The 22,218-nt window shown below is 43.4% G+C and overlaps 1 protein-coding gene across 1 annotated transcript in view; it reads right to left on the reverse strand.

Moving 5' to 3' along the window:
- The window catches only part of exoc6b (exocyst complex component 6B), a 134,445-nt gene that overhangs the window by 71,080 nt on the left and 41,147 nt on the right, over window positions 1-22,218 (reverse strand). Inside the window, exons 9-15 of the mRNA XM_034676475.1 lie at window positions 18,788-18,871; window positions 18,498-18,544; window positions 11,409-11,529; window positions 11,249-11,320; window positions 7,869-7,966; window positions 6,981-7,086; window positions 4,226-4,335 (exon numbers count right to left, since the gene is read on the reverse strand). Coding sequence (XP_034532366.1) covers window positions 4,226-4,335; window positions 6,981-7,086; window positions 7,869-7,966; window positions 11,249-11,320; window positions 11,409-11,529; window positions 18,498-18,544; window positions 18,788-18,871 — 638 coding nt within the window. The remainder of the gene's footprint in view (window positions 1-4,225; window positions 4,336-6,980; window positions 7,087-7,868; window positions 7,967-11,248; window positions 11,321-11,408; window positions 11,530-18,497; window positions 18,545-18,787; window positions 18,872-22,218) is intronic.

Below are 22,218 nucleotides of genomic sequence, written 5' to 3' on the forward strand. Positions count from 1 at the left end.
TTGGGGTCGAGTGCAGTGTGGTTCATGGGCATCTCTAGGGTAGATTCAGAGACTGCATGAAAGCATGTTTTCGCTGGTTCAGGGAATCAAACCAGCAGACGGGACCCTGTTGTTCTTCGTCTAAAGTACTGCTCGGTGTCTTTCCCACAAATTTTCGTGCCATCATCACCTCTGTTCATGCTTCTCCTGAGGAGTATTCATCATGGCAGGCAAGGCAGAACCAACACCCGGGTCTTTTCCAAACCTGAAGCAATATCTCTGCTTCTGGAGCCCTGCTAGCCAAATATCTGGTGACTGTGTCTGCCAGAGATTTGACAATTTAAAGTATGACTAGATGAAAATTACTGGGTGAAAGTTTTTTGGGGAAGACTTAAAAGAAGGACAAATGTTTTCATGTTCCCGTTAAATGTTTCTATAGCCGTGAAAATGTCCTGAACCTTTGACTTACGGCTGAACGCAGAGACTCAAGGCGTTTTTCAACCAGAGGAACTTTACCCCGGAACTACGTTTCGACTGGAGGAACCAGGGTCTAAATTTGGTTCAGGGGTAAATAATCTCCCCTCCTAAAAAGCCCCTGCTAGGGTGGTAGAACTTTTCAAAAAGCCCCTGGACTTTCGGGGGGCGGGAGCAATGCTGAACGTGTCTGATTGGTAGATTAACCGCAGTGTTTTTATTCCGCCCGCCGTCCACAATAACATCACACACATCTGTGATTCTCTTGATTTTTCTTTCTTTCATTAGTTTTTATTTGTTCTATCTTTTTTGTATGTGTGTGTACTTTTCAAAAGAAGAAGCTGTGATTCTCTTGATTTAGCAGCTTGTAACAGTAGTCTTCTCTCAGCCCACCGTGAATGCGTCTCTCCCGGTGTTCCGGTTTTAAAAGTGACCCTGTAAACTGGAGACCTTCAGCTGAACGTGTCAGTGTTTGTGGAGTTTACACAGCTGTTGAAACACAGGCTTCCAGGTCAACTTTTTCGTCCATTTTTATTTTTTTATTTTTATTTTTTTCAAATTTTTTTTTTGTCAACTTTTTTTGTCAGAATTTTTTTTTATTAGAAAAAAAAATTTAAAAAAAAATTTTCAATTTTTTTTTTTGTCAAATTTTTTTTGTCAAATTTCTTATTTTTTTAGTCAAAAGTGTTGTCAAAAGTGTTGTCATTTTTTTCGATTTTTTTTTTTTTTTTTCCAAAAACAATTCACAGTCATTGTTTCTTCCATCTGTGATTCACTTGATTCTCTTTCTTTCATTAGTTTTTATTTGTTCTATCTTTTTTGTATGTGTGTGTACTTTTCAAAAGAAGAAGCTGTGATTCTCTTGATTTAGCAGCTTGTAACAGTAGTCTTCTCTCAGCCCACCGTGAATGTGTCTCCTCCCGGTGTTCAGGTTTTAAAAGTGACCCTGTAAACTGGAGACCTTCAGCTGAACGTGTCAGTGTTTGTGGCGTTTACACAGCTGTTGAAACACAGGCTTCCAGGTCAACTTTTTCGTCCATTTTTTTTTTTTTCAAATTTTTTTTTCAAATTTTATTTTTTCAAATTTTTTTTTGTCATTTTTTTTTGTCATTTTTCTCTTGTCAACATTTAAATTTTTTATTAGAAATTTTTTTTTTAATTTTTTTTTATTAGAAAAAAAAAAATTCAATTTTTTTCAAATTTTTTTTTGTCAATATTTTTTTGTCAAAAGTTTTGTCAAAAGCTTTGTCAAAAGTTTTGTCATTTTTTTCGATTTTTTTTCAAATTTATTTTTTTAATTTTTCCAAAAAACATTCCCAGTCATTGTTTGTCCATCTGTGATTCACTTGATTTCTCTTTCTTTCATTAGTTTTTATTTGTTCTATCTTTTTTGTATGTGTGTGTACTTTTCAAAAGAAGAAGCTGTGATTCTCTTGATTTAGCAGCTTGTAACAGTAGTCTTCTCTCAGCCCACCGTGAATGCGTCTCTCCTCCCGGTGTTCCGGTTTTAAAAGTGACCCTGTAAACTGGAGACCTTCAGCTGAACGTGTCAGTGTTTGTGGAGTTTACACAGCTGTTGAAACACAGAGGGAGTTCCTGGGAATGCAAACTAGTTTAGTTTTTATTAAGATTTCAAAATATCCTCATCAGATATTTAATGATCGTCTAAAGACGTTTATGAGGGATGCATCCGGCTGAAAGTCTCCAGTTAACATGGTCGCTGTTTAAACCAAAACACCGGCTGATCTCTACCACGGCTTCTTGAGTTCAAAAGGATTTTAAAGCCGTGTTGAAACGTCTTTGCTACTCGCGCTTCTCTCCTCTCACGTGTTGATTCAGTGAATCCATCTGTGATGAAATATAGCACCATCTAAAACAGCGCCAGCTGAGTCTCTTCATGCTAACAGGCTAACTGTTGTGTTGCTCATAATGATACCTGCCTGTACGTCTGCTTCTATGGTGTCATCTGTGATGAATGGCATTCGTCTTTGTTTTACTGCCCTCTACTGGTCTGGTGGTGTAGTGCATTTACTTTTTATGTCCTCCATACGTCACTGGCCTGCACAATCTACCCAGGACTTCAGCCCGCAGTCGAAACACAGACAACAGTGGGGACACAGGAACCTTTTAGTTCAGGGTAAAGTAGTTCTGGGGGCTAAAAGACCCCAAATGCACCTACAGCCGTGCAGGATCAAGTCATGAAGGTATTTCTGAACTTGCTTTTAACAGGCAGAAACCTCGGGCAGAACCAGACTCATCTGAACCGATTCAAATCATGAGGAGCTGGAAAAGTTGAGCACATGATCCAGATTTCAAGCTGAGGTTTACTCTCAAACAAACTCTCTTTCCATTGAATCAGAATTACAAGCAGAGGTGAAGGTCAAAGGTCAGAAGGATCAATGACCACAATCCCGCTCCATCATCAGGTCTGCTTCCGGACCCGAGCATCTGTGTGCGTTTGAAGCAGGCAGGAAGGCATGCCGCCGCCGTAACCGGATAGCAGGGTGTGTGCAGGACCGTAAAAATCAAGCCAGGTCAAATAATGGGAGTCATTACTCTGATTGAGAAGAGCGATTAGTGCTGTCTGGTCCAACGGAGACCAAAGAGGGACGGTTACACACACACACACAGAAAAAAACATCTGTCTGAACATTTGGTTTGCTCAGACGGATGATTTCAGAAAGTTGTTGCAATAATCCAATTAAAGAGACAGGAGCAGGAGGAGGGAGAGGAAACATCTCACTAAGCTACAATTTCAGGAGTTTTCCCAGAACTGGAACACAAACACAACACAACACAACACAACACAACACAACACAACACTGTGAACATGCTCTAAAGAAGAGATGTCAGACGAGGGCACAAGCAGCAGGAGGTTTGATGTCTCGCTTAAGACGTTCCTGGGCGGTGCCCTGAAGGTAAACTGGCACCAGTCCAACCTCCATCCTGTGATCCTTACTGGGGCTTGAACCAGCCACCCTCTGGTTCCCAAGCAAGGTCCCAAAAGACTGGGCTACAACTGCTGCCCCCATTTTCAATGCTATCCTCAGACTCTTTCCAAAAAGAGCAGGTCTAGACCGTACCTAGACCGTTCTGTTATTAACAAAGACCCAACATCAAGACAGGATCAGATCCAGTCCCATCTTACAGACAGGACTCAGTCTGATCTCATCTTAATCCACCATGAGCAGAGCACTTTGCAGCATTTAGCAAGTTACAGTGGCAAGGACAAACTTCCTTTAACAGGCAGAAACCTCCAGCAGGACCAGACTCATGTTAGACAAACATCTGTTGAGACCCCTGTTTAATAGTTTAATAGAGGCAGTATGTATGTGTATTGTTTGGGGACAGCTAGTGGCTGCAGTTATGATGTAAGCAATAGAGGGATAACAGGCAGAAACCTCAAGCAGGACCAGACTCTGTTGACAAAGAGTCAAATGTTTCATCTTTATTTAGAGTCTTCTTCTTGGGTTTTTCAATCTTCTTCTTCTCTTTGTTTCTTTACTATATAAATTCCATCCGTTCGATTAGATGACTCTTTTCCAAATCACTCCTCCTCCTCCTCTTACTTCCCCCCTCTGTCTCTCCGTCTTCCACTGGTCACGGATCAATGAAACCTCTCTGGTTCCCAGCCCCCATGGACACTCACACACACACACTCACGCACACACGCTCACACAAACAGGAAAACAAACACACTTGTATACATGCAGACAAAGATCACAGGCAGGGAGTCATCACATTAGAGAGATCAGGTGGTGCTTGGATGTACCTGAGGTGCAGGTCTTCAGAGTACTTCAGGCAGGCGTAGATGAACTCTTTGAGCTGGCTGTAGACTTTTGGCACAAACTCGGAGAAAGGAAGCTTCTTGGGGAAAGGAAGCTGGGGCAAACAGAGCAGAGAGGGCAGGGATTAAGTGAGATTGTGCACAATAGGAACCTCATGTTTAAAGTTCCAGAGAGAGGAAATTCATGGTGTCAAAATACATAAAAAGTTGATTATCTCCTGCATAATAAACATTTTTTTATTTGAATCAACACAGGCTGACATATGTGATTTTCATGACCTGACTTTTTTTCATGCAATGTCATATTTTAAAAAAGTCACGTTAAAGGTATTAAGGCGACCAAAAACGGGCATTGCATTTAACCTGATTTAAATATGTCATATATCGATGAATCGTTCCAATTTTCTTTTTTATATTTTAATTAACTTTAGTATTAATGAGACCCATTTGCCCTTAGGTACTCTAGGATTTGTGCCCCTAGTGGACAAAAGGAGAGTAGCATGAATTTGGCAAAAGGTTGAAAACTAAGAAAATGGTGCAAACTGGTGTTCAATGGTAAAAAATCACAATTTTAGTTCCCTGTGGTTTGGTTCACATCCGTGTTGTTTCGGTGATCAAAGTCTTTCGCCGAAAACAGAAAATGCACTTTTGGGCCATTTTTGGCAAAAAATTTGCGGTGGCCGATTTTTCGGTGCATCACTGGTTTCAATGCTGACATTTTTGTCCTAATACAAGTAACGTCTGTAAACTGTGTACACTGGATGGCAATAGACCTATCATATGTGTGTAATAATGATTTAAATTGACCCAAAAAAAATCCATTATCATGTCCCTAGGTTAAAAAAAAACATTAAAAAACAGTAGGCAAAAATTGAGAATGACCATAAATGGGCAAAGGCTTACAGAGGGTTAACTAGTTGTAATCAAAGAGCTAGTTATAATATTAGTGAATATTCAGTATGTCTCAATAATACTGAAGTTAATTAAAAGATTAAAAAACAAATTGGATCAATTCATCAATATATGACATATTTAGATCAGGTTAAAGCAATGCCCATTTTTGATCGCCTTACAGCTAGGGTTGGTAGTCTCGGAAAACCAGCATGAATTTGAAAGTAGCTTTTCCTCATGACTCCGTCTAACCCCTCCCCTCCTCCCTCGGAGCTCCTCCAAAACGACGCCCCCCCCGCTCACATGCACGAGCGCCGCTGATTCTCGACCATATGATGGTGACTGATTCAAAACCGGTCCTCACCAAAACATTCTCATAGTGAAAGTTAAAAACACAAACAAACATGGCTGCTGTTAGCACTCACAACTATCATGCTAGCATTATCCAGTTGTACTGGTGACACAATATCAGGAGAAAAGTTATAACACATATATAATACTGTAACAGCTCTACTGTTTGTTAAACGTGTTCAGTGTAGATGTTCTTAATTCCTACAGTGTTGACAGTCAGTGAAGGCATCAGGAGAGGTGTAGAGTGTGTGAGTGGGAGAGAGGAGAGACAAGAGGAGAAGTTCTTCATTCATTCAAACATTGATTGTTGTTTTGTTGGTTGGCGTGATCACGGCCGACAGTGACTGGTTATTAAAGATCAACGTGTTCACGAATCGGCTCGTCATCACTACAGAGTCCGGACGGACGATACAATAAATATATATTTTGTGTAGGACTTACTGAACGTCATTAATTATTCTGACTACTATCCAGACTACAGTCCTGAGCAAAGCACCTCATCAGGTCAGAGGGGACAGGCCCGAGGTCGAGCGAGAGGGGCAGTAAATAGAGTCAGGGGAAGTAGAGGCAGGAGACGGGGACTCGGAGGAGTGAACGCCGGGGAAATGTACGCGCAGGAGGAGGAGGGCAGAACGGCTGGACGGGATTTGATTGGTTTAAAATTTGGGGAGCCAAAAAACGGTGATTGGTTGGTGTTTTCCCAGGTTTACTCCGGCTGTAGATAGCAGCTTTTTTTTCACTCTTTTTTAAGAACACATCATGTAATGATTACCATCAGGACATAAAGATCATTTTAACCAGTATGACAAAAAGTGGATCTAAATCTGATTACCAACCCCAGCTTTAAGGCCTTTATCACAACTTTTTTATTTTATTAATTAATTAATTTATTTATTTCGCCGTTTCGATTCCCAGCATTGACTAAGTTTGGCAAGTGGACTGGTGGCTGGAGAGATGCTGGTTCACTTGCCTGGGCACTGCCGAGGTGCCTTTGAGCAAGGCACCAAACCCCCAACTGCTTGGGGTGCGCTGGTTGATGGAAGCAACCTCACTCTAACATCTCTCCCAAAGTGCATGTCCACTGCATGTTTGTGCATAACAGTGTAAGTATATACACCAAACTGTGCGTGCATGACCAAAAATAACATGAAATTGAATTTCCCCCTTAATAAAGTATGTTTCTTCTTCTTCTTCTTAATATTTTTGGGGCTTTTACACCTTTATTGATGTGAGAGAGTGGGGGAATGATATGCAGGAAAGGAGCCACAGGCTGGATTTGAACCTTGGCCTCCCAGTACATGGGCGCGCAACTTAACCAGTAGGCCAAGTCTGCACCCACGCAACTTTTTCTTAAAGCTTACAGAGGGTTAATATCTCACTAACATGACTTTGAAACAGCTGTTCAGTCGTGTTTTTACTCTCTTAGATTCCTATTTTTGTTCATTTCCAGTATCCTGATCTGCTGTTTCTCTTTCTGATTCGTCTTCTATCACTCTACCTTTTCCAGTTCGGGGTCTTGAAGGGGGAACTGGGCGCTGTAGTGTCTGAACTCCTGCTCTGTCGTGACAGGAATAGGACTGAAGTTGTCTTGATCCAACACCTGCCTGTGGAGGAAAAAGAGACACAGGTAAATGTCCTCTTTCTCTAGTCGACAGCCTTGTTCTCTTTCTCATACACACACACAAACACACACACACACACATATATATAAACAATCATCCCACTGGGGGTCATTCTAATACTTGTGGTTTTCTCGCCCCCCCCCCTCCCCTCCCCTCTTTCACCACCCCTGTTTCTCGCTGGCGCTCCAAAGTTTCGGACGTTCCAGCGTTCCATGGAGAGGCCGTGAACCGGAGAGCGCTCCCTCTCCAACAATACAACACAACATTCCTGCGGCTTCCCCAGAGTGTGTGTTGGTGTGTGTTTATGTGTGTGTGAGAAGGGGAGAGAGAGAGAGGGAGCGTGTGTTTGTTTGTCTGCTCTCGCTGCAAGTCCCTCTGGTGTCATTGGACAAAAAAGCGATGGTGAAACAATGGCATGTAAAAGCCCCAAACACACACACACACACATGAAATGTAACACACACACACACACACACACACACACAGGCTTGTAAGGGTAGTACCCATTCTTAAGGGCAAAGAATGTTCCGGAAAACTTGTTTTAAAGCACTTCCTCTCTCTGGCTGGTCGTAAAACTTCAAAACCAGGACGAGGAAGTTTCCCACAAACACGGTTTGCCCTCCTGACCCTCTGACTAGAAAGCGGGCGGGTTCAGGGCGGCACACACTCGTGAACACGCTGCAGAACAACAGGCCCAAGCATGCACATGGTACCACTTCTGCAATCACATTCTTCTTCTTCTGCTGAAAGGTTGTGATCCGTACCTGAAGGTGAGGTTCCACTTCTTGAGCAGGATTTCTCCGTACTGCTCCCTCATCTCCAGGAGCATGTCGAACAGCTGGGACACGGGGAAACCGTAACCCTGCAGGAGGACAAACCAGAGGAGGAGGATTAGAGAGACAGAGAGACACAGAGGAGGGAGATCACAACAAAATCTGAAGACTCTTTCCAAACAGAGCCGGTCTAGGTTCTTTGTCAAGATGCTCCTGGGCAGTGCCCTGGAGGTAAACTGGCACCAGTCCAACCTCCATACTGTGATCCGTATCGGGACTTGAACCGGCCAGCCTTTGGTTCCCAAGCCAAATCTCAAGAGACTGAGCTACAACTGCTGCCTCCGTATTCAATCAATCAATCTGCATCCATATAGCTCCAAATCCCAACAAATGCTCTCTGAAGACTCTTTCCAAACAGAGCAGGTCTAGACCGTACTCTATGTTCTATTATTAACAAAGACCCAACATCAAGACCGGATCAGATCCAGTCCCATCTTACAAACAGGACTCAGTCTGATCTCATCTTAATCCACCATGAGCAGAGCACTTTGCAGCATTTAGCAAGTTACAGTGGCAAGGACAAACTTCCTTTAACAGGCAGAAACCTCCAGCAGGACCAGACTCATGTTAGACACACATCTGCTGAGACCGTGTTGGAGAGAGGGATAGAGGGAGATGAAGAGAGAGAGAGATGATAGTGGGGGGACAGATAGTAGGAGTTTTAGCAGCTGGAGTCTGACGTCTACAGCAGAGATCCACAGGAACCTACGAGACAAGGGAGCTCAGTCGAAGTGTTGTTAAAAGGCTCCTTCTCCGCCTCGTGAACACTTGATCTCTTGTCTCTTTTTGTCTGTTTACTTGGTACTAAAAAGCTAATTATCAAAGCATGAGGTGTGCAAGTAGGAAAGACATGTCATGTGCTCATCAGTGCAGTCTCTCATCCAACTATGCTAAGGTTTAAACCAGCACACGACGCCAGCTCGGCTAATAATAAAACAAGTTGATCTAAAATTGCCTTTTCTTGTAGTTACAGCGGCAAGGACAAACTTCCTTTAACAGGCAGAAACCTCCAGCAGGACCAGACTCATGTTAGACACACATCTGCTGAGACCGCAAGTCGAGGCAGCTGTTTAATAGTTGAAGACTAATAGTTATGTGTATTGTTTGGGGACCAATAGTGGCTGCAGTTATAATGTGAGCAACAGAGGGAATAACAGGCAGAAACCTCAAGCAGGACCAGACACTATTTAACAAAGAGTCAAATGTTTGATTTTTATTTAGAGTCTTCTTCTTGGGTTTTTCAACAAAGTCTAAAAAAAAACATCAACTTTTCTTTCTCAGCACCTCTACAAAGTAGATATTTTTTAGAAGTGTGACGTCAACGCTCGGCAATCGTCAACTTCATCCTCTGAAACAGGGGTTCCCAAAGTGTGGGTCAGGACCCCCTGAGGGGTCAAGGGACACCATGGAGGGTCGCGAGATGTCTTCTATATTTTTTTTTTTTTAAGTAATCTAAATTTGCTTATCTTACCCATTATTGTAAAAAAATTGACAAAATTTGTAGTTACATTTGAAATAAAACCCTGCAAATAAGTACATTTCATTAGTTTTCTGCCTTTCTTTGTTGCCAGATGACTCCTTAAAGCTGGGGTTGGCAGTCTCGGAAAACCAGCATGAATTTTAATGTAGCTTTTCCTCATGACTCCGATAAACCCTCCCCTCCTCCCTCTGAGCTCCTCCAAAACGACGGCCCCCCCGCTCACATGCACGAGCGCCACTGATTCTTGACCATATGATGGTGACTGATTCAAAACCGGTCCTCACCAAAACATTCTCATAGTGAAAGTTAAAAACACAAACAAACATGGCTGCTGTTAGCACTCACAACTGTCATGTAGCATTATCCAGTTGTACCGGTGACACGATATCAGGAGAAAAGTTATAACACATATATAATACTGTAACAACTCTACTGTTTGTTAAACCTGTTCAGTGTAGATGTTCTTAATTCCTACAGTGTTGACGGTCAGTGAAGGCATCAGGAGAGGTGTAGAGTGTGTGAGCGGGAGAGAGGAGAGACAAGAGGAGAAGTTCTTCATTCATTCAAACATTGATTGTTGTTTTGTTGGTTGTCGTGGTAACGGCCGACAGTGACCGGTTATTAAAGATCAACGTGTTCACCAATCGGCTCGTCATCACTACAGCGTCCGGACGGACGCTACAATAAATATATATTTCTGTAGGACTTACTGAACGTCATTAATTATTCTGCTTGTTGGTGAGAGCTTTTTAGACTCTGATCCGGACTACAGTCCTGAGCAAAGCACCTCATCAGGTCAGAGGGGACAGGCCCGAGGACGAGCGAGAGGGGCAGTAAATAGAGTCAGGGGAAGTAGAGGCAGGAGACGGGGACTCGGAGGAGTGCACGCCGGGGAAATGTACGCGCAGGAGGAGGGCAGAACGGCTGGACGGGATTTGATTGGTTTAAAATTTGGGGAGCCAAAAAACGGTGATTGGTTGGTGTTTTCCCAGGTTTACTCCGGCTGTAGATAGCAGCTTTTTTTTCACTCTTTTTTAAGAACACATTATGTATTGATTACCATCAGGACATAAAGATCATTTTAACCAGTATGACAAAAAGTGGATCTAAATCTGATTACCAACCCCAGCTTTAAGTTAGGGTTAGGGTTAGCTAACAGTTCATTATGTAGGTAAACTCATTTTGAAGTATGAAGCAACATTTAATCACTTGGAGGGACAGTAGGGGTCACAAGTCTTTGGCACCTATATTTTGGGGGTCGCGGGCTGAAAAGTTTGGGAACCCCTGCTCTAAAAGACTCTTCCTCCCCTCTCTGTGTTTCTCCTCCCTGGCCCTCACTCTCCTCCTCAGCCCACACTGAGCGAAGGAGAGAGGAGAGAAGAGGTAAATTCAGCCGTCCTCCGTCACCTCATCACTCCACTTAGATGACTTTTGGGCATCACAGCAGCCATCCATCCCCTCTCCTCTCCTCCCTCGTCCTCTCTCACTCATCTCTGAATGTTCCTTCTACCCACATCCCCCTCCGTCCATCACACTCACTCCATCCAGGTTAGCTCATACACACAGCAGAAAATAAGAGGAACGTGACGCTTCATGATGAACTTCGGGAATCAAGAAAGAAAGTCTTTCTTCAGAGACTGGCAGGCGTCCATTTTTTTGAAAGTACAAAACATGCTTTGAAGGAGTTTCATGAGCCTCGGGGGTCAGATCGCTCAAAGCTTACATGGAATCTGCCAACATATCTGAAGAGAGGAGGATAAAGGAGGAAAGACAGGACCGACTTTCATACAGCATGATGTTAACAAGAGCTCAGGGATGGGATAAAACGTACCTGCAGTGTGTCAGCAAACAGGACAATGAGGTTCTTCAGGTCCAGCACCAGGTCCGGGTTGTCACAGTACGACTGAGGAGACAGAGGAGTGTGTCAAAGGGGTTAAACGTCTCCTGTCTGTCTCTGTGCAGTGTGTGTTCAGATGTGTGTGTGTCCTTACAGAGTGTGTCCTCAAGGCCGCGATGATTTTAGACAACGCCAACTCCCAGAGCTCCTCCACGTACGCTCTGTTCACCAAGCCCTGCGTGGTGTGAAGGACGTGATCCTCCACCACGAAGAAGCTGGAGAGAAACACAACAAGGAGGGAGCGAAGTTCATGAAACATTCAAATAAGAACGGAGAAAGTCCTGCACAGAACCGGGACTGTAACAATGCCAGTTTGGAGTTTTGCACAAAGTCAAATAGGAAACTATTTTGACACTTTCTGCAGGTCTAGACCGTCCTCCATGTTCTATTATTAACAAAGACCCAACATCAAGACCGGATCAGATCCAGTCCCATCTTACAGACAGGACTCAGTCTGATCTCATCTTAATCCACCATGAGCAGAGCACTTTGCAGCATTTAGCAAGTTACAGTGGCAAGGACAAACTTCCTTTAAAGGTGACATATCATGCAAAATGGACTTTTTAATGGTTCTCTACCTGAAATATGTGTCCCTGTCTACAAACCCCCCGAGAATGAAAAAAATCCATTCTGCCCCTGTTCTGATTTCTCCACCTTTCTGTAAATGTGTGTGAAACGAGCCGTTTCAGACTTCCGTGTTTTTGTTACGTAACAACAATATCCGGTCTGTCACGGAGTCAGAGCTCGGAGCTTGTTCAGCCCATAGACTGTATAAAATACAACTCAACCCCTCCTCTGTTTTTCATTACCTGCACACATGGGTGCTAACAAGGAGCTTAGGAGGGAGGCATGCTAGTTGTAGGCTGTCTTAATAAACACAAAGGTCGGTTTTACTCCCCACGTCTGCAGATTTGAAGATCTAGTGGATGATTTTTATTTATCATGGATAAGTGCTAGCGCTAGTTAGCATAGCCACATAGCTACATGTTCGTAGCTGTGTACCAAGACACACATCTCCATACTGATAAATAAAACAACAAGAAACACTAAATCTGTGACCAATGGTTCAGAAAGGTCCTGCTGCAGGCACCTCTCCGTCAGGATCAGATTCTGGATCAGATTCAGAGGGTTGAAGTAACGCAGGTCTGTGAGCAGCCGTGTATATTCAGCCAACATGTAAACATTAGATCAACGTGCTGGACAGCCGAGGCACATCCACTTCCTGAGGGGGCGTGGTCAGAGAGAAAACAGAGTGTTCTGAGGAGGACTGAAGAAGAGGGCTTTTCAGGCAGACCAAAATCTGATTTCAAAGTGTTTTTTTGAGCATAAACTTTAAAGACATGTTTTGGGGACCTCTTAGACCAAGATATGTTGATGAAAAAAGCATGATATGTCACCTTTAAATTCCTATACTCTGATACAGAAACTCCAAGATTGAAGGGACTAAAGTTGCAGATTTTGGATTTTATCAAGTTGGAAATTTGTGAGGTCAAGAAAAAGCAGTGACTGATGAAAGTGAAAGGAGACAAGAATCCCTGACAAACTCTTACAGTGATTTTTTTGCAAATTTGCAACTTTATGATCTTACAAATTTGGGACTTAAATCTTTGAACGTGTCTCTACTCCTCTAGCTCCGTTTTCCTTTTGTTTGTTCTCTACCGGTCCTGATCTGCCGTCATTTGTTCGATTGATCTGGGATGGGAAATACTTACATACTTTAGGCATGTTTCTATCATGGTTTTTGCAACTCTGTCATCTTTACTACATCAATTCATTGCACCATCTACTTTTTGCAAGGATAAGCAAGCACTTCATGGAGAATAAGCCAAACAAACTGAATCTTTAAAATCTCGTCTCTGGTATTTTCAGAACTGTCTTTAGTGAACTCCTATTTTTCTGTGACTCTGTCAAATATATGCATTGAATTTGGATGAAAGTCACAAGCTAAAGAAGATAAATCAATGCTGTGAAGCCAGTTAATGTGGTATAATGCGTATCAGGAGGTCAAAGTTGAGTTTGTGGAGGATTGGGTGCATGCTAAATGCAGGAGTGACGTCTCTGATCCGTCACGGCACCGGATCTGATAAAAAATAGAAGTCTTGCGTATCTGATCCAGAGGGCTCCGACCTGCCGGATCAGAGTGGAAGTTAATACATTGACTAGAGTAGAAACCTATCAGATCTGGTGCTGTGACGGATCGGAGATGGATCTGGTGGAATTTGGCCGTTAGACACACAAATGCATTTTGTTTGAGATTTGTTTCCAGCACCTTGGTGGACTTTAATTAACTTCCTTTCGTACCGTATTCTATCTCTAAACTTAATCCTTGCAACAAAAATTACATTACAATGACATCACACCAATCAGGGAACCCATCAGCTACAGTGATGCCAAATTCCACCAGATCCATGTCTGATAGGTTTCTATTCTAGTCAATGTGTTAACTTCCACTGGATCCGCTCCATTGCGTCTCTAATTCAGCAGGTCGGAGCCCTCCGGATCAGATACGCAAGACTTCTATTTTTGCCGGATGTCCAGTTTGTTAAAGGTGACATATCACGCTTTTTTCATCAACATATATTGGTCTAAGAGGTCCCCAAAACATGTCTTTAAGTTTATGCTCAAAAAACACTGAAATCAGATTTTGGTCTGCCTGAAGAACCCTCTTCTTCAGTCCTCCTCAGAACACTCTGTTTTCTCTCTGACCACGCCCCCTCAGGAAGTGGGTGTGGCCTCGGCTCTCCAGCACGTTGATCTAATGTTTACATGTTGGCTGAATATACACGGCTGCTCAGAGATCACGTTACTTCAGCCCTCTGAATCTGATCCAGAATCTGATCCTGACGGAGAGGCGCCTGCAGCAGGACCTTTCTGAACGATTGGTCACAGATTTAGTGTTTCTTGTTGTTTTATTTATCAGTATGTCGACGTGTGTCTTGGTACACAGCTACCAACATGTAGCTATGTGGCTATGCTAACTAGCGCTAGCACTTATCCATGATAAATAAAAATCATCCACTAGATCTTCAAATCTGCAGACGTGGGGAGTAAAACCGACCTTTACCAGAAAGGCAGCAGGACCTTTCTGAAGGATTGGTCACAGATTTAGTGTTTCTTGTTGTTTTATTTGTCAGTATGTAGACGTGTGTCTTGGTACACAGCTACAGCTACAGCTACGAACATGTAGCCATGTGGCTATGCTAACTAGCGCTAGCACTTATCCATGATAAATAAAAATCATCCACTAGATCTTCAAATCTGCAGACGTGGGGAGTAAAACCGACCTTTGTGTTTATTAAGACAGCCTACAACTAGCATGCCTCCCTCCTAAGCTCCTTGTTAGCACACATTTGTGCAGGGAATGAAAAACGGAGGAGGGGATTCAGTATTATTTTATACAGTCTATGGGCTGAACAAGCTCCGAGCTCTGACTCCGTGACAGACCGGATATTGTTGTTACGTAACAAAAACACGGAAGTCTGAAACGGCTCGTTTCACACACATTTACAGAAAGGTGGAGAAATCAGAACAGGGGCAGAATGGATTCTTTTCATTCTCGGGGGGTTTGTAGACAGGGACACATATTTCAGGTAGAGAACCATTAAAAAGTCAATTTTGCATGATATGTCACCTTTAATAAAGCTTGAGGTTACTTTTGAAGGGAGGTTTTCTGGATATAGTGAAGAGCTTTTAAATGTCCGAGCTTTGAATTCATCGATTTTAATCAGCTGAGTTTGCACTTTGCATATTATACGTGTGATTTAGGAACTTTAAAGTATCAGTGGTAGCTCGGATGAGGATTGGGAGCTGAAACTCTTAACCGGGACCTCCTCTGTGAAACATTTAATTTAACTTCTCTGTGTTTAAAGCTCAGAACCACAAAGATTTTAAAGACTCTCATCCATCTGCACCGTGCAAACACACCGCCCGGCTAACAAGTGGACGAAGACGGACGCGGCAGCTCTGATTACAGGGCCGCCCGGCTGTTAGAGGGAACAAAAGGAAATGAAGGATTCAATTATTAAAGGACAGACGGACGGTTACCAGTGAGGGAATAATTGGAGGGACGGATTGATGAATGGGAAACAGAGGGAGGACGGATGACTGGATGGCAGAGAGAGAGCGATGTGTGAGAGACACAGGATGGCACTTTCCGAATGTTTGAATGGGAATAACAGACCTGAGGGTGTGTGTGTGTGTGTGTGTGTGTGTGTGTGTGCACCAGTGTGTGTGTCAGTGTCCAGCCTTGGCAGTGTTTATAGAAGTGTCTGCTGGACTCAGACAGACAGAAGGAATAACAGCAATAAGCCAACCACTGTCACACACACTCTATCAATCCTCACTGCTGTGTGTGTGTGTGTGTGTGTGTGCAGCAGAGAGAGAGAATTGGATGGAGTGATGGATGAGAGGAAAAGTAAAATGAGGGGAAGGGTGAGTTTGGCCAGAGAGGGATAAAAAAAAAAAAAAAAGGATGGAAAAAAAACAACAGAGGGAGGAAAAGAGAGATGGAGAGATGTCAAACAGTCAGAAGTCACTCAAAGAAAATGAAATGAGGTGTCGCTAACTGCCGAGCGCTCCTTCGCTCTCTCGCTCGGGTTGCTGCCAAGTTACACAGCAGCCTCGCAAAGGGTGGACGGAGAGATGGATGGATGGGTGGAGGTGAAGAATCAACGTGCATGTAAGAATGGGTGGGTGAATGTTTGGAGAGAAGGACTCAGGGGGAAGGGTGGACGAGGGGAGTGATAGACACAAAATTGCCAAGATTTAAGAAGAGCTAACAAAACATGATTATCATTCTCCCCCGGCTGTGTTTGATACTTGATTCTGATTGGTCGAAACCTTGTGATGATGCTTGAGACAACTAGATCACATGTAACACATCACATCAATCTCTGAAGGAGTTATGGGACATGTATTGAACTGTTTATGTCACTTCCGCCTGTTGACACTGTGGCAAAAACATCACTTTCCGCTAGCATCGGTAAACAACATGGAGGAGACCAAACTTTAGTTTCATCGTTAATGGCTGAGAACAAGGGGGGTAAAACAGCGAAGAAGCGAAGAAGGGATGTTAAAACACAAGAGAAGCTGAGTCAACGACACATCTACCAAGTTGAAGAAAACAGACACAAAGTAACCACAAAGCACGACACCGTTCAGGCGTTGGCGAGGTTTAAGGACTCGGTGAGAGAGAGAGAAAGATGTCACTAGAAAAGTTACTAAGGAAGAGGGCCTTATATATTTTCTGCATCTGTTAAAAATGCTGATAAAAGATGCCAATGTTTAGATTTTATGGTGAATGAAAATGTTCTGTTTCATGCTAATTTCATCTGCAAGTGGCCTGATAAATCAGCAATTGCCAAACTGAGGGTCTATTTTTAAAGCTGCATGAATAAATCATCTTTACTGTGTCAACTTGTTTGTATATTTAGTGTTTTCTTGAACTTCCACAAAAGAGGTTACTGCTGCCATGCGATTTGGAACCTTAAAGGTGACATATCACGCTTTTTTCATCAATATATATTGGTCTAAGAGGTCCCCAAAACATGTATTTAAAGTTTATGCTCAAAAAAACACTTTGAAATCAGATTTTGGTCTGCCTGAAAAACCCTCTTCTTCAGTCCTCCTCAGAACACTCTGTTTTCTCTCTGACCACGCCCCCTCAGGAAGTGGATGTGCCTTGGCTTTCCAGCACGTTGATCTAATGTTTACATGTTGGCTGAATATACACGGCTGCTCATAGATCACGTTACTTCAACCCTCTGAATCTGATCCAGAATCTCATCCTGACGGAGAGGCGCCTGCAGCAGGACCTTTCTGAAGGATTGGTCACAGATTTAGTGTTTCTTGTTGTTTTATTTATCAGTATGTCGACGTGTGTCTTGGTACACAGCTACAGCTAAGACATGTAGCTATGTGGCTATGCTAACTAGCGCTAGCACTTATCAATGATAAATAAAAATCATCCACTAGATCTTCAAATCTGAAGACGTGGGGAGTAAAACCGACCTTTGTGTTTATTAAGACAGCCTACAACAGCATGCCTCCCTCCTAAGCTCCTTGTTAGCACACATGTGTGCAGGTAATGAAAAACGGAGGAGGGATTCAGTATTATTTTATACAGTCTATGGGCTGAACAAGCTCCGAGCTCTGACTCCGTGACAGACCGGATATTGTTGTTACGTAACAAAAACACTGAAGTCTGAAACGTCTCGTTTCAGCACACATTTACAGAAAGGTGGAGAAATCAGAACAGGGGCAGAATGGATTCTTTTCATTCTCGGGGGGTTTGTAGACAGGGACACATATTTCAGGTAGAGAACCATTAAAAAGTCAATTTTGCATGACATGTCACCTTTAAAGAGCAAAAGCCCACTGTGAGACTCATCATGGCAAAAAAGACCATACAAACATATTATGTTATGATTTTTCTGGTCCGGCCCACTTCAGATCAATTTGGGCTGTGTGTGGCCCCTGAACTGAAATGAGTTTGACACCCCTGGGCTAGAGCTTTGTTTGGGGGGCACTTCCAGAACTGTCTAGGTGTCAATCAGAAGGCTGGTGGTCAACCGGGTTGCAAGGCTCAGTGCTTAATCCATCCTACCACTGATCTGTATGAAGACCAGGGTTGAGTGAGGTAGCTAGAATTGGTTAGGCAGTCAGCTTGAGGGATTAGGTTCCATATTTAAAGCAGCCTGCAGCTTGTATTGCAGATATCAGAGCTTAACATTGATATTCCAGAGTGTACTAAAAAAAAGTGTTTTGGGGTTTTTGGTGTGTTGACTTTTTGGGGGATCCTGGTCAGAACTCCCATTTCAAGGGCGGGGGTGTGACGACCCCTCCCGCTTTGCATGCATGTCATGTTTGTTTCAGTCTCCATGTGTTTCTTCAGGCTTATAGGTATCTGGAGAAGGCATGTGAGTGGAGCTGAGAGGGGTAGACTGAGTTACCTGCCCAGCTGGGCGGGGCCTTCAGAAGGGATAAAAGGCCTGCCTCTATGAGCTGTCACTCTCTCTGGCCTCAGCTGGGCCTGCTACTCACAGAAGTTGGTGTTATTTTCACCTCATGCATCTTTTTTAGAGCTTTTTTTTGAAGGGAAGCGAAAGTAACACTTATGTGTGTCAGAAGTATATAGAATGGTTTTACTGTAAAGAAAACAAAAAGAAGAAGATGAGAAACTTACCCAACAATCTGATTGAAGTACCGCCTGTATCCCTCCAGGGTTTCATGCTACAAATGTCAAAGAGGGACAAAAAGGAAGCAAAAAGCAAAGGGAGGAATAAAACATGACAACAGTTAGATACAAAACTAGTTCCTGTATTACAACTCTTTGTGTATATGTGTTTCCTGATACTCCTATTAAAGATTAAACTGGTTAATGATCACTGGATTAACTGGGAGGTGTTCTGGGGGATTGTGTGTGGGTGCTGGGAGTGGACAGGTGTAGTTAGTTGTAGGTGTGCGGGGTCATACCATGTTAGAGTGCGGCTGCAGCACGAGGCGGGCCTGTTTCCTCCTCTGCTTTCTGTAGTAGTTCTCAAACACATCACGCAAACCCTAGAACACAAAGTGAGGGTGAGAGCAGATCCACGGGGTACCGGATTAGGAAGAGGGGTTCATGCGTTCGTTTGTACACGTTGGTTATTTCTTGGGCGTGGCTCCAAACTTTGATTGGCGAAGACCAACACTGTGTCTCTGATGACCAACCCTGGTTGGCGTCACCAGGCAGACATCAAAACTCAAACCAACACAGACCCAGCTCTCCAAACTCGACCTCCTATCTTTTCCTTCCATTACACAGAAGCTCTCTCTCTCTCTATCTTATCCCCCTCTCTCTGTGCTGTGTGGGAGAAACTCCCAGTCTATAAAGGGTCCAGACCAGGACCCAGAGTCCTCAGATAAGAGGCTGAGAGTTGGCAGATAACATGATAGGACTCTTACCTACTGACCAGAGCTCATACAGTGTGTCTACGCTGTGATAGAAACCTGTATGTGGGTGGTGAGTAAGACCCGTTATCTCTCTGATAGGCGTCGGTGAGATCTGGAGACGTTCGGTCATTTCAACAAACAGGTCTTTGTGTGTTCTCAAACTGGGCTTTGGTTCCATTTAACTGAGGCAATAAAGAGAAGGACCAAGAAACACACCATGCTGTATTCTGGCCAAGTTATTCCAACCCAGAATAAAAAGTGGAGTTACTCTACATGCTGGTTGAATGTCACAAAGACTCAGATCTTATCACTATTTAATGGTACCAAACTTGAGGAAATGTGTCTTTAAATGTTGGGATTCAGGTCCAAACTGGTAGATTTAACAAGATAAAATAAGAACACATGAATACACTGTGATAAATAGCAGCTTTTATATCACAGCGCTCCCAAGCGGCAACCCCTGATGTTGAAAAAAAGAAGCTAAGTGTGATGAACTTGTCACCCACGGCTGACTCCAAATGCCAACAAGGCCCCATCGACACCCATTATTAGACGCCATTTTTAAACACATTCAACATGTTTGCAGCCTGGTGCACAACACAGTTTTGTTCTGAATAGCTCTTCTGGGTGTCATTCTTGACTCCTCCCTCTCCTTCCGGTCACACATCAAATCAGTCATAAAGTCTGCCTTCTATCACCACAAGAACATCTCCCTGCTGCGTCCATCTCTTTCAGATTCAGTTGCCCAGACCCTCATCCACGCTTTCATTACCACCCGGCTGAATTACTGCAATGGAGTCCTGTTCGGGGTACCCAGCAATGCCCTAGACAGGCTCCAATACGTGCAGAACTCAGCTGCCAGGGTTCTCACGCACACCAAGCCCTGGCAGCACATCACCCCCACTCTCATTCACCTCCACTGGCTCCCTGTTAAGTACTGCATCACCTATAAGCTCCTCCTCCTCGCTTACAAATCCCTGCATGCCCTCGCCCCCCCAATACCTGGCTGACCTCAAGTGAAAGTGACTGAAACCAAAGAGTGACGTCACCGAGACTTCATTCATGTTTTAAACACTCCGAGTATACCAGCATACTTCTGCAGTCGTACATGGGGCACCTCGAGGTCAAAGGCAGGATACTTAAAGCTGGGGTTGGTAGTCTCGGAAAACCAGCATGAATTTGAATGTAGCTTTTCCTCATGACTCCGTCTAACCCCTCCCCTCCTCCCTCGGAGCTCCTCCAAAACGACGCCCCCCCCGCTCACATGCACAAGCGCCGCTGATTCTCGACCATATGATGGTGACTGATTCAAAACCGGTCCTCACCAAAACATTATCATAGTGAAAGTTAAAAACACAAACAAACATGGCTGCTGTTAGCACTCACAACTATCATGCTAGCATTATCCAGTTGTACCGGTGACACGATATCAGGAGAAAAGTTATAACACATATATAACACTGTAACAGCTCTACTGTTTGTTAAACCTGTTCAGTGTAGATGCTCTTAATTCCTACAGTGTTGACGGTCAGTGAAGGCATCAGGAGAGGTGTAGAGTGTGCGAGCGAGAGAGAGGAGAGACAAGAGGAGAAGTTCTTGGTGAGTTCTTGAAGTTGGTGAGAGCTTTTTAGACTCTGATCCGGACTACAGTCCTGAGTAAAGCACCTCATCAGGTCAGAGGGGACAGGCCCGAGGACGAGCGAGAGGGGCAGTAAATAGAGTCAGGGGAAGTAGAGGCAGGAGACGGGGACTCGGAGGAGTGAACGCCGGGGAAATGTACGCGCAGGAGGAGGGCAGAACGGCTGGACGGGATTTGATTGGTTTAAAATTTGGGGAGCCAAAAAACGGTGATTGGTGTTTTCCCAGGTTTACTCCGTCTGTAGATAGCAGCTTTTTTTCACTCTTTTTTAAGAACACATTATTTAATGATTGCCATCAGGACATAAAGATCATTTTAACCAGTATAACAAAAAGTGGATCTAAATCTGATTACCAACCCCAGCTTTAACATTGGAGAAAGTTGATCCAGATTTTTTAATTTGTATTTTTTTTTCAGGCAGTATCACTGGCAGGATTCCATGATTTTATATTTTTACAGTATATTTCTGATTTTGTTTCTTTTATTTGTCTTCCTCACGTTTCTCTTTTACTGTCTTTTAGTTTCTTTCTTATTTATAAAGCACTTTGTAACCCTGTTCTGAAAAGTACCATATAAATAAAGATTCTTATTATTATTTCAATTTATAAAAGACTCTCTTAAACATGTATCCCTGCATCAGATGTCATGCATGATCAAGAAACTATCTTTGCAACCTCTCCATTTGTCACAAATTCAAAAATAGGTTACGATCTTTGACCCTTAATTCGACCCTTGGACGTTCAAATCAGAGAGTTAGAAACAAAACAATGAGGAGGACGGTAGAAATATAAAACTGTGTTTTGGAACGACATTATGTTTGATGTGATGAAGTGACATAACTGTTCTTTAATTCCCAGTTTGACCCTCAGCTGAACAATGTGCATTCAACAATCAGGCTGCAACACACGGCCTTGAACTCCTCGTCCAACGGTGCTCGCTCTCCCAGAGAGAGAGGACAGAGGTGAATTGCAGGGCTGAGGTTACGTGTGTGAGTGTGTGTGTGTGTGTTCTATTTAATGCAGTATAAACAAAGAGATGAACTGTACAAAGAGTGAGGAGAATAATGCAACTACAACTGCGCCCTCTATCCTAGACTCTAAGAATCCTCCTCTCCTCTCCAGGCTCGTGTTTACACTCATCACAACTCTGCAGATTTCTTAATACAGTGTGTATTCATGTGTATTCATGTGTGTGTGTGTTGGTGTAACAAAGGAGTATTGTTCAGGACTCCGGCTGGAAACTCCTGGACTTTAAACACGGAGGAGAGAATGATAGAGAGGTGGAGGTAGAGCGGGGGAAAACAAGAGGATGGATGGAAGGGAAAGATTTGGAGAAA

The sequence above is a fragment of the Notolabrus celidotus genome, chromosome 23 (assembly GCF_009762535.1).
Source record: "Notolabrus celidotus isolate fNotCel1 chromosome 23, fNotCel1.pri, whole genome shotgun sequence".
Lineage (NCBI taxonomy): Eukaryota > Metazoa > Chordata > Actinopteri > Labriformes > Labridae > Notolabrus > Notolabrus celidotus.